At 42.5% G+C, this 17,461-nt stretch overlaps 3 protein-coding genes, 1 long non-coding RNA gene and 2 other non-coding genes across 6 annotated transcripts in view; 2 read left to right on the forward strand and 4 right to left on the reverse strand.

Moving 5' to 3' along the window:
- Nucleotides 1-360: 360 nt before the first annotated feature.
- Nucleotides 361-2,167, reverse strand: LOC121654792. The gene is made up of 2 exons (XM_042009094.1): nucleotides 1,842-2,167; nucleotides 361-1,560 (listed from the first exon to the last, which is right to left on the reverse strand). The coding sequence occupies exons 1-2, from the start codon at nucleotides 1,900-1,902 to the stop codon at nucleotides 899-901; spliced, it is 723 nt and encodes a 240-aa protein (XP_041865028.1). The 5' UTR covers nucleotides 1,903-2,167; the 3' UTR covers nucleotides 361-898.
- Nucleotides 2,168-2,437: 270 nt separating this feature from the next.
- LOC121654791 lies at nucleotides 2,438-4,058 on the reverse strand. The gene is made up of 3 exons (XM_042009093.1): nucleotides 3,606-4,058; nucleotides 2,670-3,242; nucleotides 2,438-2,569 (listed from the first exon to the last, which is right to left on the reverse strand). Exons 1-2 carry the CDS (start codon nucleotides 3,891-3,893, stop codon nucleotides 2,754-2,756), a joined length of 777 nt encoding a protein of 258 aa, XP_041865027.1. The 5' UTR covers nucleotides 3,894-4,058; the 3' UTR covers nucleotides 2,438-2,569; nucleotides 2,670-2,753.
- A 7,674-nt stretch (nucleotides 4,059-11,732) lies between these two features.
- LOC121654793 lies at nucleotides 11,733-12,467 on the reverse strand. The gene is made up of 3 exons (XR_006013013.1): nucleotides 12,324-12,467; nucleotides 12,189-12,257; nucleotides 11,733-12,116 (listed from the first exon to the last, which is right to left on the reverse strand). It is a non-coding gene; the product is annotated as an uncharacterized LOC121654793 (long non-coding RNA).
- Nucleotides 12,468-12,621: 154 nt separating this feature from the next.
- trnaw-cca lies at nucleotides 12,622-12,693 on the reverse strand. The gene has a single exon. It is a non-coding gene; the product is annotated as a tRNA-Trp (tRNA).
- A 245-nt stretch (nucleotides 12,694-12,938) lies between these two features.
- trnae-cuc lies at nucleotides 12,939-13,010 on the forward strand. Its single transcript has one exon. It is a non-coding gene; the product is annotated as a tRNA-Glu (tRNA).
- A 3,111-nt stretch (nucleotides 13,011-16,121) lies between these two features.
- Nucleotides 16,122-17,461, forward strand: part of st6gal1 (ST6 beta-galactosamide alpha-2,6-sialyltranferase 1) — a 40,006-nt gene continuing 38,666 nt past the window's right edge. The window contains exon 1 of the mRNA XM_042008969.1: nucleotides 16,122-16,353. The gene's annotated coding sequence lies outside the window, so the exon portion shown is untranslated. The remainder of the gene's footprint in view (nucleotides 16,354-17,461) is intronic.

Below are 17,461 nucleotides of genomic sequence, written 5' to 3' on the forward strand. Positions count from 1 at the left end.
GCTCAAGGTAACCCAGGTATGGAATACTCAATCCCTCAACTCCAACCAATGACACGTCTTCAACTTAGCAGGGAAGTGTTCTCTAAACAAACTATCTGAGATAGTAGACACCATAGAACTAGTATCAAGAACACACACCACCGGTACTCCGGATAACTTAACAATGACCTGGGGACAAGACGCGATCAAACTCTCCCTCGCCGCCTCGTTCAGGTTCAAATCTGACGAGCCTAAACCAACCCCTCCCAGTGTCTGGCTCCTGACACCAGGGGGAATTAGTTTTCCGACAGTGGAGAACTAACACTCCCTGGCAATGGGGAGCTGCTGGGACATGAGGACTGATAACAGGGTATATGCAGGAATTCTTGAGTTGAATTTACCACCTTTTACTACCCTTTTTACTACCTTTATTATAGTTTTTACAACCTACACGACATTGAACAAGGAAGGGGGGCAAGGTAGCCATGGTACAAATTACATTTGAAAAAGGCCATAAACATTCATAAAAATAACTAAAGTGTCACACACTCACACAATAATAAACAAAACACACGTTCTCACACACTGACTAAAGTCGTTAGTTACTGTCTAAGGAACAGCTGATTTCATCATCTTCATCACTTCTAACAATAACTTACACTGTGTATTCAAAAACTGTCCAAAGTGCACAGAGTGGTAACAATTGGTATTTATTGGTTGATGCAAATAAACAGATAACAGTTTGAACATTTCCCCCAATTAAATTTTAACAGAGGGAAGTTGTAACAGTTGTCCCTTGTAGCTAAGGAGAGAGCACCCTTCCTGACCTTGAATGCAGGTCTACAGGGTGCTAAGCGTGTGCCGTTCTACCATGATGGCAGAAGAAAGGAATGACAGTGGTGGAAAGAATAAGAGACAGTCACATAAGTCTCAGCTGTGATGACTTCTCCTTAATCCTTTCTTCCAGTTGGCGGAGCTCTTTTGTTTTGTCTTTATGTCTTCTACGCAGTGTGTTGGACTTTGTTATGAGTTCGGCCATTTTGGACCCAGCCTTTCCCTCAGCCTGCTCGGCCATCTTGTCTGCATCATTTTGAAGTGACTCACAGACACTGCTTAGTACCTCACGCTGGGTTCTGAGGTCCAACAGCTCCTCCTCAGCTGCCTTTCTCTTTAGAGCATGTGTGGCACTCTCCTTCATTTTTCTTTCATTCTCCAGGTACAGTCTATACTGAGATCTTGCAGATGAAGCAGAGGCAAGGAGCTCCTTTGTCAGAGGCACCTTTAAAATACCCCCACAACTGCTGATCTGGTCACAGACTAATCGCAGTGATTCCAGCGAGTTAGCCTGGAGGTTACATGTCTCCACCTCTTTATTGACTGAAAATCCTCTTTCAACAGTGGCTTGGCCATGAGACAGCAGAAGGAGACTCTTGCAAAACCGTAGTAAGTCAGGGTAAGGCATGCTGAGGGTTGTGTAAAGAAACACATCAAGGCGCTCCTTCATTGGTTTGAAGGACAGGAAACGTTCAGCTCTCCCTTCCACTGAGGTCAAGGATGCAAACTGCTGCATGATAACATCACCTACAATATTGTAAAAGAAATTAAGATATAATAATTTGCTAAATTAAAGCACATTGCTGTCTCCTTAACAGCATAATACAAAGTATAATATCACAGCTTCTCAGAGAGCCAACATGCACACAGTATTTTTTAATAACTACAAAACTGTTAACACTCCGCACACCACAGGGTAAAAAGGTAGAATAGCATCAATAAATAGCATCAATGACACCCTCAGAACTTCGCCTTCATTTGAATGGCTATCCCACTTCTACTGCCCCTACACATATATATTTTCTTACCAGCTGGAATGCCACCTGTCAATTGCTTGCCCTGAAGAAATGTCTGCACTACACTCTTCATTTGCTTGATGCACCACTCTGGCTCTTGGTAGATTCTTGTGGGATCAAGGCATGCAATGTGCCTAACCAGAGGAAACTTTAAGGGGGATTTGTCCTGCAGTTTCCCAGCCACCTTAACAAGGCACTGCAAACATTCTCGTCTGAAGGTTAGCACAGAAAGCTCCCCTATCTTGTATCCTGGTTTGCTCTGCAGGGCCTAACAAATAAAGAACATTAACGTTCATTCACAGCAGTGATTGGCAATGATGAAACTATGACAAGTTACAAATTAAAAACAATTCAAGCAATGTAACAAGAGTGACAATGAGGTCATCCTCATGGCTGTGGTTCCGTTTAAGCCACAGGACCAAAGGCCTGGTGGTGAAGACAACTAAAGTTAAGAAGATACACAATTGAGACAGCTACATTGCTTACCACAGAGGTGGTTAAATAATCATCAGACAATTCTTACTTTATTACATAACAGTTTAACTTTTTATTTGTGCCAACTGCACAATACACACACAATACCGCACAAAAGTTACCTTGATTGCAGATTCAGCACCCAGGCCGATGTCCACATTTTTAAGAGAGACCCAGTTCTTCTCCTCTGACACCTGGATTTTGAGGAGCTGCAGCGAGCTACGGTCCTGTAAAAGTTCCCGTTTAACAAATCGCCGCAGAAAACCCTTAAAATTACAAGAAAAACTTTTAGTTATTAAGCCACACCTCTCAACTGATACAGATAAATCACATTCAAATTAATCAATACGTCTCTACAGTAATTACCATCAGGAGTTCTGTTAGATCTTTAGCCAAAAAGGGTAGCACAGGCTCGTCGGTCTGGTATTTGGTCATGAATGGGTTGAAGCTTCATGCAACTGACAAGAAGAACTGGAGTTTTGGTATTATAAAATCATCAGCACGTGCTGCCAGAAGGGTGTCATATGAGGCCGTGTGGGGGTTTGGCACTTTTTTCTTCTCAACGGCATCAATGTATGTTAAAAGCATGGGCCAGATGTCGACAGCTCTCTCAGCCACAGGGACATTTTCCACCCATCTGTGGCCACAGAAAGATCGGGGAAAGGTAGAAGATCCTGTGGTGCTGGTGTAATCTTCTCTACGAGCAGGAACATTGTGGAAGATGTAATGCATGGCTCTCAACAGCTTGTCTACATGCCATGTTGTGAATCCTGCCTTCATGGCATTGTGGAGGGTGTGCAAGCCACAGCTGCCAACACTAATGAGTTGTGCATCCCCATGAAACTCATTCTGAAGGAGTTCCAGCATTTTGAAATTGACATTCGGGCCGTCCATACTGACAGACAGTAGGTGTCTCAAGTTGAGCTGTACAATACATTCCTGTGGATTGTCACAAAAAAGATTTAAAAATAAGAACTGTTATCTTAAGTTTTTTGGTTATTCAAAAACTGTGCAAGACAGTATCTGCCAAACATTTTTTCCTTTGCAGTATTCATCTTTCAGAAATATTAACCAAATTTAAATTAAATTTAAATGTAAATTATAGACCCCTCTGTACACAAACACACGCATGCACAGCCTTATCCAGCTTACGTAGCAATTAGTTAGCTAGCTTGATGAGGTTTGCTATTGCAACAAGCTAGTTGTCAACAGCCCAGGATGAGCTATGGCTGAAGCCCGGAGGAGTCCAAATGAGCATTTAACAACAGATAAGACAGAAAAAACAACAATAAAATCACTTACTTTGATGTTTTGCAGCAAGTCCTCAGCCCTTGCGTGCCCCAGGAACTGTGACCCAAAGTATGAAGACATCACACGGTCATCTTTCCAGAAGCGTATGTGAATATCCAGTTGCTTTTGCTTTAGCGACTGGTTCATAGACTCGTCGAACATGAGTACATATGGCCCTGCATCATTGACGCTTTTGATAAGCACCTTTTTAAAATGTGGCGCAATGCCGAATCCAATGACGTAAGCAGTCTTATCCTTGCCACATGTGAAACTTTTGGCAATATCGGAGTCAGTGAACATATTTTTGAATAGTTCCCCAATACCGTCATTTGAATTGTAGGAGTGATGGTTGGCTGCGGTGTTCAGGCACCAGAGAACCTCAGCTCTAAGAGCTGACGTTGGAGACAGGAAGGACTGCTGTGGGGCTGCTGCAGCGGTCGTGGTCCTAGTGGCAGTGAATTGCTGCTGAGGTGGTGTACTGGTCCCTGTAGCATCACAGAATAAGAAAATGGGCTGCTGTTCCCCTCGCGCGCGAATCCGCTGCTGGTGACTGGCGGATTGTCTGTGGGATTTGATGGCGGTAATGCCGTTCCATGTTAGATTGATTTTTTTTTTGCACAAACTGCAAAATGCTTCCCGGTCATTCCCCATGACCGGTTTAAGCCAGCCTTTGAATGATGGATAATCAAGCCATGTTTGCGAAAACTTACATTTTCCCATTTTCACACCGATAGCCAACTCAGGTCTGATTTGAGGCCAGAGAGATAGAGGCAAAAGACAACAAATGTCGTCAGCGTCACTGATTGGCTATCAGCTCTGGCTCGATCAGGTCCTGCTAGCGCCTATAACATATATTTTTTAATTAGATTAAATTAAAACGTGAACATCCAAACATTTAGCATTAAACGGGAAACTCATAATATATTGAGGCAGTGATGAAAAATTTACTACCAAGTCAGTTTATGTATGTTTCCTTTACTACCTTTTAAGGGCCTTAATTTCGGCTGATTTTATTTACTACCTTTTACTACCTTTTACCACTGCGGGGAACACCCTGGATAACGATCAGGACAACGACGGGCAATGTGGCTCGGCCTCTGACACCGATGACAAATTATACTGCCAGAATCAGGTGCTGCATAAGCACAAAGGTTTTGGTAATCTGCTCCAACTGTTGCTGCTGCTTTTGAATAAGAGCAGTCAACGCCGCTAGCTGTGAAACAGTGGAGCTAGGAGACTCGACCTGAGGAGGAACAGTGGCACCCTGCACTGTACAAAGAGAAGATACAACATTTTTTTTTGCTACCGCACCCTCACGCTCCCAGGTAATGGACTCAGCCCACACATCCAGCAGAATGCAGCCCGGATTCTCACGAACATAGTGTTTCAATTCTCTGCGTAAATCAGGGTTATACACATTCTGAGCAAACTGGTCTCGCAACAAAACATCAGAGTTTATCATGGCATGAGGTGAATTAGCTTTAATCCTATCCATTAAACAAAACAGTGAATGAGAGAATTCTTGCAATGTTTCACCATCTAACTGTCTCTTTGAAAAGAACTCCTCTTGTAATGACACATGAGTCCTGACACCCATACCGTTCCTTTAAAATGGTAAACATTCTCTCGGGATCCTCTCGGTCCACCGTGGGTCTATATTTGATCTCATCCCGTGCCTCACCCAACATGCCGGACTCGCATGCTGGCACAAACCTCCTCTTCCCACTCCTCAACCCTGATGCCATGAGTTCCCCTAAAGACAGGACATTTCCGTTCCCGTGGCAGATAGATGATCCGATCCGTTGATCTGGGGTTCCCCGACACCCGGGGTATACTAGGTCCAGTTTCTGCCACATCACGTGCACGCAAACCATCTCGTGCCATATCTCGCTCCTTCTGCAGGCGGTCCTTCTCGGCTTCCAGTTGCTGGATCCTCGCCCTGAGATCTTGCAGCTCCTCCGTCATGGCGCCCAGAAGATGGTTGGATCCTGTTCACCACCAGGTACCTCGAGATGCCACCTGCTACCCTGCTATGTTCTTGGAAAAAAAAAAACGCTCTACTACTACCACCAACCTCACTAATGCGCAACACAAAACAAAAAAAAAAAACTAATACTGTTCGCTTCTACCAGCCTGATCCTGCCGACAACGCCAAGAAATTGTAACACGGGGGGACGACCCGGATCATGACCAAGGACGGGACTGCAAGGGTCCTCTGGTAGACCAAACCAATTTCTGAAATAAGGTCTAGAGCTCCCTATTATGAAATGCACAAGTATGTTCAGGCTACTGATTGACAGAAACGAACAGTCATAAAAAAATAATTTCTTTATTCACATTAAATTCATTAAAACATTAAAACACTCAAACGGGAATTACTAACATAACGAAATCACTGCAAACGGAAGAAAATAAAGAAAACCAAACAATTAATGAATTAGTAATTAAACTCAACAAAATTAGCAAACTAAGTGCAAACTTAAACTTATCAAAAGAAAATCCCTCGCCACTCAAACTCCTAAAACTCTTGCGCAAACCCTCCACGCTAACCCATAAATGTGGGGGAAAAGCCGAATAAAACTAAATGCGCACATAAACCGCAGGGCAGGAACGACCACGTCACCCCTACGGCTCAAGCTTAGCCAGTTTGGACAATCTAACAGAAAGCGAGGTGTGGCGGGCAACCACTGAAATGACAGAGCCTAGCGTCGAGCTGAAGACGCTAAAGAACATAGCAGGGACAGGGGCAATCTGTAACCCCAAAGAACAGAATTAGCCATCCACCCTGTCCATCATTATACATGTTAGCATCTGCTGCACATTCTTCCTACCTGAACACAGCTTCCTTCAAGCACCCACAAGAACACCCCTCAGCACAGCCTAGTGAGGAACAGTTAACGTCAACAACCACACACACAGCCTTCAACTGCCGATGTCAATTACCTTCACCAGCCAGCCTTGGGGACATCCGCGACTCCGACGGCAAACTCCAAAAGTTCTGCTCCAAACCCACACAGCCAGAACCCCGCAGCGACGCACTCAAATGCTGCATACAGCAAAAAACAGAACAACAATGCGGCTACCCGCACCTGTTTATAATCCCCTTGAACAGCCAGAGCGGGCAACACGGAAGCGGAAACACGCCCCGCCATGCCTTCACGGTTGCACATAGCGTCGGAAACATCAGCCTCCCTCACTACGCAGAACCACCTGGTTACACTAGCTTTTATGCTCTGTTAAGCTAGCTTAATATAGCTCTTTTTCTTGAACTTTTAAATGTAAACTGAAAAGAAAATTCTTACATTTTAAAAGTTTTTGGCTTACCTTAGAAGTTCTTATAAATGTGTTTAGTTAACTTGATATTAGTAAAGCAAAAAGCAATAAGCTGTGTTATGCTTGCAGCCGATCAGCAGTTGCTATTTGTTTGCGTTCCAACAACCTTTCTCTGAATTCCAAAGCCCACATTTGAACGAAAACACTTAGATTCAAGAAGGATTTTATTGTTTCCATGTAGTGCCACTTCATGTGAGTCCATGTATTAAAGTTGTTTGATTATTCTGACATTACTACATAAACTAGTGTGGGAAGAAAATACATAAAACAAGCATATATCATGCTAGCAGATGTTAAGCTGTTGCTAGCTTTTATGAATGAAATGAAATGAATGAAATGAAAAATACTTTATTAATCCCAAAGGGAAATTCAATATTGTAGTAGTAGTATTTTTTTTTTTTTTTTTTTTAAACAATCACATTAATTAATTAAGGGCTTTGTTCTTCAGCCTGATAGCTGCTGGAAGGAAGGATCTTCTGTATCTCTCTGTCTTGCATCGGACTTGAACAAGCCTCCCACTGAACACACTCTGTTGTTTCGTCACGGCGTTGTGTAGAGGGTGTGAAGGATCTTCCATTATCTTCGTCAGCTTGTACAGAATTCTTTTTTTGATGATCAACTCCAGCGGCTCCAGAGTTACTCCAAGCACAGAACCAGCTTTCTTGATCAGTTTGTTAATTCTTTTCAAGTCTCTGGTTCTGATGCCGCTGCCCCAGCAGATTGCTGCAAAGCTGATTGCACTTTCAACAACAGACCTGTAGAACATTTGCAACATTTTGGTGCAGACGTTAAAAGATCTCAGCTTCCTTAAGAAGTAGAGTCTGCTCTGACCTTTCTTGTAAATGTACTCAGTGTTGCTTTTCCACTCAAGTCTGTTGTCCAGCTGAACTCCAAGGTACTTGTATTCCTCCACCACCTCCACCTCCTCTCCCATGATGGAAACACTTCTATGTGTGTTCTTGTTCCTCCTGAAGTCAACAATCATCTCCTTTGTTTTCTTGGTATTCAAGATGAGATGATTGTCACCGCACCATTTCACAAACTGACCGACCAGTTCTCTGTACTCTGCTTCTTGTCCATCACTGATACACCCAACAACTGCTGAGTCATCAGAGTATTTCTGCAGATGACAGAACTCAGAGTTGTACTGGAAGTCTGAGGTGTACAGCGTGAATAGAAATGGTGAAAGTACAGTCCCTTGTGGTGTTCCAGTGCAGCTGACCACCATCTCAGACACACAACCTTTCAGTCTCACAAACTGTGGTCTGTTTGTGAGGTAGTCGTAAATCCAGGTGGTTGTGAAGGGATTCACCTGGAATTTCTGCAGCTTCTCACACAGCAGAGCAGGCTGAATCGTATTAAAAGCACTTGAGAAATCAAAGAACATGACCCTCAAAGTGCTGCCTGACTGGTCCAGATGAGAGTGGGCTCTCTGAAGCAGGTACTGTATATGATGGCATCTTCAACCCCAAGCCCATTACGGTATGCAAACTGTAATGGGTCCTGAAAGGTGTTCACCTGCTTGCTGAGGTGAGCCAGTAAGAGTCTCTCCAGGACTTTCATGATGTGAGATGTCAGGGCGACTGGTCTGTAGTCTTTTGGTTCAGCTGGTTGTGGTTTTTTAGGCACTGGAACAAGGCAGGATGTTTTCCACAGCACCGGGATTCTTCTCTGGCTCAGGCTGGTGTTGAACAGGTGCTGGAGAATCGGACATAGCTGTTTTGAGCAGGTCTTGAGAACTCTGGGACTGACACCATCTGGACCTGCAGCCTTGTTCTGGTTCAGTTTCACCAGTTGTTGCATGACTTGGTTACAGGAGACAGACAGAGTGGAGGTGGAGGCAGAGGAGGTTTCAGGAAGTCCTGATGTGGAGGGAGATGAGGTTGTGTCCAGGTCCTTGACTGAGCTGCAGGGTGACAGAGTGGAGGTTTGACAGGAAAGCTGTGGGCTCATGGAGGGTGTGTGGCTAGTTGGGGTTGAAGCAGGAGGTGAGCTAAACCTATTGAAGAACATGTTCAGTTCATTCGCTCTGTCCAGACCTCCATCGGTCTGATCCTCCTTTATCCCGAAGCCAGTGATCTTCTTCATTCCTGACCACACATCCCTCACATTGTTTTTCTGAAGCTTACTTTCCAACTTCTTCCTGTAGTCCTCCTTGCACTTCTTCATTTGTGTTTTAAGTTGTTTTTGTGTGGACTTCAATAACTCCCTGTCTCCATCCCTAAAAGCTTTCTTTTTGATGTTCAGCAGCTTTTTCAGGTCACTGGTGATCCAGGGTTTGTTATTGGGGAAGCACCTCACTGTTCTTGTTGGAGCGGTGGTGTCCACACAGAAGTTAATATAATCTGTCACACACTCAGTCAAGGCACTGATGTCATCTCCATGAGGTTCACATAGGACATTCCAGTCTGTAGCCTCGAAGCATCCTCTCAGAGCATCTTCAGCTTCATTAGACCAGGTTCTAATAGCCTTTCTAATGACTGGTTGTTGCTGAACGATGGGCTTGTAGGAGGAGGAGAGAAGAACTAGGTTATGGTCTGATCTTCCTAAAGGTGGCAGGGCAAAGGAGCTGTATGCATTTTTAATATTTGCATAAAATAAGTCCAACGTTTTGTTTTCTCTGGTGGAGCAGCTGACAAACTGTTGGAAAGTTGGTAGAGTTGCAGAGAGGGAGATGTTAAAATCTCCAGAGATCGCCACAAATGCGTTTGGATGTTGTGTTTGAAGCCTGGCCACTACAGAGTTAATGACATCACAGGCTGTGTCTGGAGCGGTACCAGGTAATATATATACCGCTACCAGAATAACGCATATGAACTCTCTGGGTAAATAATACGGGCGGAGACTCACAGCTAGCAGTTCAATGTCTCTTTTGCAGATCTTCTCTTTAACAGTGACATGTTCAGGATGACACCAGCGCTGGTTTACCAGCACCGCAATTCCACCTCCCTTCAGCTTCCCGCTGAGTTGTTTATTGCGGTCTGCACGGACCGTCCTGAAGCCGTGTACAGACGCATTACAGTCTGGGATGTGTTCATGCAGCCATGTCTCGGTGAAGCACATAATACTGCACTCTCTGTATTCTTTAAGAGACCTGGTTAGCACCTGAAGTTCATCAATTTTGTTAACTAGCGATCTCACGTTTCCCATAACAACCGTTGGAAGAAACGGTTTGAATCGCCACCGTTTTTCTCTCTGCCTCGCTCCTGCCCTGCATCCTCTTCTCTTTCTTTTCAACTCCGTTGGGATTTGAAGTGTTGTTTCACTGATAATCTTGAGTTTGGAGAGTTTTATCAGTTGATCCCGATGGTAAACAAGTCTCGTTGCCATGGAGACTCACAATAACAAGTCTTGCAAAAAAGAGAAAATATTCAGAAAAAATCTCCCGTATAGCACAGCCTCTGACCAGCGCGAAAAATCTACCCGAACAGACACAGATTGACAGCTGATGTCTTAAAAAAGACGGCTATATTGTAAAAAATCACAAGTTAAAAACAGAGCTACTACAATTGCTGCTGCCACCTAGCGGCGCATTCTAGAATGCTCTGTTAAGCTAGCTCAATGAAGCTCTTTTTCTTGAACTTCTAAATGTAAACTAAAAGGAAAATTCTTACATTTTTAAAGTTTTTAGCTTTTCTTAGAAGTTCTTATAAATGTGTTTAGTTAACTTGGTATTAGTAAAGCAAAAAGCATGAATATAATAAGCATGTGTTATGCTAGCAGCCGTTCAGCAGTTGCTATTTGTTCGCGTTCCAACAACCTTTCTCTGAATTCCAAAGCCCACATTTGAACAAAAACACTTAGATTTAAGAAGGATTTTATTGTTTCCATGTAGTGCCACTTCATGTGAGTCCATGTATTAAAGTTGTTTGATTATTTTGACATTACTGCATAAACTAGTGTGGGAAGAAAATACATAAAACAAGCATATATCATGCTAGCAGATGTTAAGCTGTTGCTAGCTTTTATGCTCTGTTAAGCTAACTCAATGTAGCTCTTTTTCTTGAACTTTTAAATGTAAACTAAAAGGAAAATTCTTACATTTTAAAAGTATTTGGCTTTTTTTTTAGAAGTTCTTATAAATGTGTTTAGTCAACTTGATATTAGTAAAGCAAAAAGCATGAATATAATAAGCATGTGTTATGCTAGCAGCCATTCAGCAGTTGCTTTTTGTTTGTGTTCCAACAACCTTTCTCTGAATTCCAAAGGCCACATTTGAACGAAAACGCTTAGATTCAACCAGGATTTCATTGTTTCCATGTAGTGCCACTTCATGTGAGTCCATGTATTAAAGTTGTTTGGTTATTCTGACATTACTACATAAAACTAGTGTGGGAAGAAAATACATAAAACAAGCATATATCATGCTAGCAGATGTTAAGCTGTTGCTAGCTTTTATGCTCTGTTAAGCTAGCTCAATGTAGCTCTTTTTCTTGAACTTTTAAATGTAAACTAAAAGGAAAATTCTTACATTTTCAAAGTATTTGGCTTTTCTTAGAAGTTCTTATAAATGTGTTTAGTCAACTTGATATTAGTAAAGCAAAAAAAGCATGAATATAATAAGCATGTGTTATGCTAGCAGCCGTTCAGAAGTTGCTATTTGTTCGTGTTCCAATAACCTCTCTCTGAATTCCAAAGCCCACATTGGACAGAAAAGACTCAAGTTTATGAAGGATTTTTCTCCCATGTAGTGCCACTTCATGTGAGTCCATGTGTTACCGGGGGGGGAACGTAAATTTAATAAAGAATAAACAATGTAAAGTTTTAACTCAGTTTATTAATCACATAAACGTAGGGGGTCATCCCCATTTGCTCCTCCTGTCGTCTAACCCGGAACCCGCCTACTCCCACCTGACTAGAACCGCACACCACAAAGGCGGAGAACCCGCTTAGGTAACCGGCCCTACAGCGGGCAAAACCAAAACCACACACGATTGCACTGCAACCCACTGCAAACTAACACCCATGTCTGCATGCACAAAAGTCGGATGTAGAACGGCTCCGGGTGGCTACTGACAGGAGGGCTAAACTCATTCACAGGGGAGTGCCCAAACAAACAAAACAAACAAACAAAAAATTAAACAGTTAGTCTGCTCGTACAATCAGCACCATCAGAGACAACTCGGACCAGGAGCGGACTAACTTTAAAACAAAAACCCTAAAAGGACAGCAGGCAACGGTACCCAACAGCTGCAGAAAAAGAAATACAAAATTACTACAACAAAATAACACTTTAATTCAAACACATTAATCACAACATACCTGCAGCGTTGAATTCCCTTACTCAGTCAACACTCTTTTCCCAGGATCAACATCACTCAGGTCCCAGCCCTGCATTACAAACTAAATTTAAAACTCATCCACCATATAAAATTCAACATATAAAAACATATTTACCTGATGCTGCTAAAATCACCTTGCACCAAGGCTGACGTGACCCAGCAACGTCCTGGCAACTCCAACAGGAAACTGGCACTCCCTACTACAGTGCCACTTCCCCTTTTATAGAGGAACAGCCCCCACCGACACAGCGACACCCTATGGTGCCAACTGACAATATAACTATAAGGTGTAATGAAATTCAATTTCTCTAACAGAACCTTTCAAAGATAGTCTGAAGTAGGAAGTAGGTTGATAAATATGATTACGTATGACTTCATAACTCCAATTAAGTCGAGAGAAGAAAAAAGTTTAATGACCCCGACGTGATTTGAACACGCAACCTTCTGATCTGGAGTCAGACGCGCTACCGTTGCGCCACGAGGTCTTACACCAAAATCGTCACCTGTTTATTTATACCACAATAACCCTATACATGGCTGTTGTTGACACGACGTCTCAGGAAGATCTTTCTTGAGCTGTTGGAGTCCACGCTGTAGTATTATATGAAATAAGTGGCATTTCTACGTCACTCAGCACTGTAAACACAACCCACAAGAAATAGTCCAGAGCGCCACAGGGAGACATCTGGCTTTCTTTCAAATGTTTATATGTTTCACTTCTCTGCAGATGTCCCTGGTGGTCTAGTGGTTAGGATTCGGCGCTCTCACCGCCGCGGCCCGGGTTCGATTCCCGGTCAGGGAACAATTTGTTTTGCCTTAGATTAGTATACGATATTGAACTTAGTTTACCGAATACTAGCGGTATGCACAATACCCATGTTCAGTGACGAATATATAAATATAAATACATTTTTAGATATTTTGGTACTTTCCATTATTTTTCTCCACTGTTCCTGTCTACTATTTATATTGCTATGCATTTGTTTAGATAGATAGATAGATAGATAGATAGATAGATAGATAGATAGATAGATAGATAGATAGATAGATAGATAGATAGATACTTTATTGATCCCGAGGGAAATTCGAGCATCCAGTAGCATATACATACATCAAAGGTTAGTACTTGACATTAGGGGTTAGTACTTAAGTACTTATGTACATATATACTGTACAGGTGATCAAGTATGTACATATGTTGACGGTGGTAGCCAAACAAGGTGCATGAGTGAAAAAGTGCAGGATGTGCAAAAACTGCTGAGACAGTGTTTACAGAATGGGATAAGAGCAAATGTGCTTCCAAATGAGAAAAAGGCACATGTCCATAAAAACTATTCGGACTATGGTTGTGGTTGTGACCCCTGCGCCCTCAGCGAGATGTTGTACAGCCGGATGGCCCGGGGTACGAAAGAGTTTTTGAGTCTGTTGGTGGAGCAGGTCAGGGACAGTAGTCTGGGGCTGAACACACTCCTCTGCCTGCTCAGAGTTCTGTGCAGAGGGTGAGAGGAGGAGTCCAGGATGGTCAGGATCTTGTCCAAGGTCCTCTTTTCTGCCACTGAGACCAAAGAGTCCAGCTCTGTGCCCACCACAGATCCTGCCCTTCGGATCACTCTGTCCAGCCGTGCTGCGTCCCTTTTCTTTATGCTGCCTCCCCAACACACCACAGCATAGAAAAGGACAAGAAAGGACACAGCAGTTTCTTGCAGATGTTGAAGGACCTCAGCCTCCTTAGAAAGTACAGACGGCTTTGTCCTTTCTTGTGGATGGCGTTGATGGTCTCTGACCAGTCCAGTCTGTCATCCAGCTGCAGTCCCAGGTACTTATATGAACTGACCGACTCCACCTCCACACCCTCTATGGAGACGGGCCTCAGGTCTGATCTGTTCCTCCTGAAGTCCACCACCAGCTCCTTGGTTTTGGAAGTGTTCAGCTTCAGGTGGTTCGCCCTGCACCAGCCAACAAAGTCTTCCACCAAACTCCTGTACTCCTCCTCCTGTCCATCCTTAATACATCCAACTATGGCAGTGTCGTCTGAGTACTTCTGCATGTGGCAGAGCTCAGACTCATACTGGAAGTCTGATGTGTAGATTGTGAACAGGACAGGGGAGAACACAGTGCCCTGTGGTGCTCCGGTGCTGCTGACCACAGTGTCAGATGTGCAGCCACCCAGCCTAAAGTACTGTGGTCTCTCTGAGAGGTAGTCCACAATCCAGGAGACCAGATGTGAGTCCGCTCCCATGTTATGCAGCTTGTCTCTCAGAAGAGTGGGCTGGATGGTGTTGAAGGCGCTGGAGAAGTCGAAGAACATGACCCTCACAGCGCCGCTGCCACTGTCCAAGTGAGTGTGTGCCCGGTGAAGGAGGTACAGGATGGCGTCATCCACCCCCACCTTTGCCTGGTAGGCAAACTGCAGGGGGTCCTGGGCGTGTTGAACCTGGGGTCTGAGGTGGTGGAGCATCAGCCGTTCCAGGGTCTTCATCACATGTGATGTTAGAGCCACCGGCCTGAAGTCTTCTGGTTGACTCGCGTGTGGCTTCTTGGGGACTGGGACGAGACAGGATGTCTTCCACAGGGTTGGAACTTTCCCCAGACTGATGCTCATGTTGAAGACCCGCTGGAGGGGGTCCCCCAGCTCAGCAGCACAGGCCTTGAGTAATCTCGGGCACACCTTGTCCGGACCTGCTGCCTTACCAGGGCGAAGCCTCTTCATCTCTCTGCTGACTTGCTGACCCGTGATGGTGATGGGTGCTGTGGCGCTGCCTGTGTCCTCCTGCTGGCTGATGATGATGGGTGGTGGGCGGGTTGGGAGAGAAGGGGAGCTGTTGAAGAACTGTGTGTATATAATTCCGGTCATTGTTTATTGTGTTTTAATTTCATTTTATATATATTTACTGTTTATTATTCTTATTTATTATTATTATTATTATTATTATTATTATTATTATTATTATTATTACAATAATTATTATTATTTTTTTTAATAATAATAATATAATAATAATAATAAGAAGAAGAAGAAGAAGAAGAAGAAGAAGAAGAATTTTTGTCATCTTAATGAGTCGCCCAAATGCAGACATAGGAAATCTGAGAATTCTCTACCATGTCTTGTTTATTTCTTATATATTAGGTTCGTTTTTAGACGCAGGTCAGGGTTGACATGAAGAAAAAAGGGAACAAAAGTGTTATTAAACACCAGCACATTAATAACAACTGAGGAGCTCAGACTAATGGCTGAAGCAGTAATGCTTCTTCATCCTCCCTCCTCTTCTGCAGATATTGCGTGCCTTTAACTGGTGCAGAAAAGCACAAGTTAGGAAGATTTCAGCACAACAAAACCAGAAGTGTAAAGATTATTCCCTCCCTTCATAATAAAATGCACCATTCAGCTGCTGGGGAAAAAACTAAACTTTTAAGAATTATTTAAAACATTAGACATGCATGATTCCTATTTAAGTGCATTTCAAATGGAGGTAATATAAGCAACATTTATGCTTTCTTTGATGCATGATTGGATCACTTCAATACTTTTGTTTTTTGATCCCAAAATGCATGCACTCGCTGCTTTCACAGAGAGACCAGTCAGTACATCACAATACTTGATCTATGACTGTATAATTGTCATGCCCATTAACAGCCTGCGAAAAATAGCCTGCAACATTTGGCAAGTTTTCCATGGGTAAAACCCACATTCTTAACTCTGCTGCTCATTCCACAAATGCATTTTCCGTGAAAATAAACCGACATTCTTACTATAGAAGATGCATTACTAAGAAGCATTGTTATAACAAAGAAATAATCCATCAACAATATATATTTTTTAATTATCCATTTATTTATTTATTTTGTCTTTGCTTTCCCACGATGACATTTTGAAACCCCTGACCGGAAACGTCTCTCTTCCCTCCTCGCGAGCTTGTTTCACTGTGATGCAGCAACTCGCGGCGTTACACAGAATAACCAAGAGAAGATCTACGCAGCTCTCGGTCTCACTTTTCCAAATGCCACCGCACACGGACAGCGAACTTGGACAGGGCGAACGGAGGCGCGAGACTCACCGATAACATGGCGGCGGGAACATGAAGCTGGTCGGTGCCGTAGCAACGATAAATCACAGGGACGACGCGGAGGAGCATCAATTAACCCAGGTCAGCAAATAACAGCATAACACCTCATCTATCTATCTATCTATCTATCTATCTATCTATCTATCTATCTATCTATCTATCTATCTATCTATCTATCTATCTATCTATCTATCTATCTATCTATCTATCTATCTATCTATCTATCTATCTATCTATCTATCCTCTCTTCCTCTTCTTTTTCATTTCAATTCCATTAAAATTTTTACTCACATAAAATTAAATTATATATATATAATTGTGTATATATGTGTGTGTGTGTGCGTGTATATATATATATATATATATATATATATATATATATATATATATATATAAATAAGCATAATGTTTATATCATGTGTTTCCATTAGCCCTGAATTCTGCTTTATTTCAATGGGTTTCGATCAAAAGATTATTCAAGTGATTTATGATCCATTATGTGAGTCATGTCTTCACAGATTATGTAGAATTTATGTTATCACATGATGAGATGCGTCTCAATACAATGTATTCTGTGTTTCTGTATATAAGTTCTAGGTAAACAGGAAATAAGTGCATCGATTCATTGAAATGTGCGACATGAAATTTATGAGACAAAAATTGAGTTAGTACAATTATTATTACTGTTCTTCTGCTGTAGATTTATGTAAGCCTAATCCTATTTTCTCTTATTCATACTGTGTTACGTTGACTGTTTTTCAGGCATTAAACTAAATAAATGGGAACAAATTATTTGTTTTTGTGACAGACTGCTAGTAACAAAGAGCCCAAATATGTAATTTAAAATAGCTTTTTTACTAAGTAATTCTTTACGTGTTGACCCAACACTGGGTCATCCCCTGAGTGCGGAGCCTTTTTTATGCTTTAATGATGTATAGGTCATTGTTAAATGGATTAAAAAGCACAAAAAAAAAAAAAAAACATTCCTCTGAAAATGGACTGAAAAAGGAGAAAATATCTAAGGAAAAACTTTGAAAGACCTTCGTAAAGCTGGAGAACTTGTGACCAAGACCACTTTAAAATATTACAACAAAGTCTGACTGACAAAGTAAATATAAAGAAAACTGTAGGCAAACACTGTATTTACTAGAACAGTTTCAGCCCTATTTGTCTGACAGGAGCTTGCTTC

Source organism: Melanotaenia boesemani, chromosome 15, assembly GCF_017639745.1.
Source record: "Melanotaenia boesemani isolate fMelBoe1 chromosome 15, fMelBoe1.pri, whole genome shotgun sequence".
Lineage (NCBI taxonomy): Eukaryota > Metazoa > Chordata > Actinopteri > Atheriniformes > Melanotaeniidae > Melanotaenia > Melanotaenia boesemani.

Excerpts from the sequence above, each read along its gene's own strand:
- LOC121654792 (XM_042009094.1), bottom strand. The coding sequence starts at position 1,902 with ATGAAGAGTGTAGTGCAGACATTTCTTCAGGGCAAGCAATTGACAGGT. Across the intron at positions 1,561-1,841 it reads GACAGGTGGCATTCCAGCTG|GTGATGTTATCATGCAGCAG; the intron begins GTAAGAAAATAT and ends ACAATATTGTAG.
- LOC121654791 (XM_042009093.1), bottom strand. The coding sequence starts at position 3,893 with ATGTTCACTGACTCCGATATTGCCAAAAGTTTCACATGTGGCAAGGAT. Across the intron at positions 3,243-3,605 it reads ACTTGCTGCAAAACATCAAA|GAATGTATTGTACAGCTCAA; the intron begins GTAAGTGATTTT and ends GACAATCCACAG.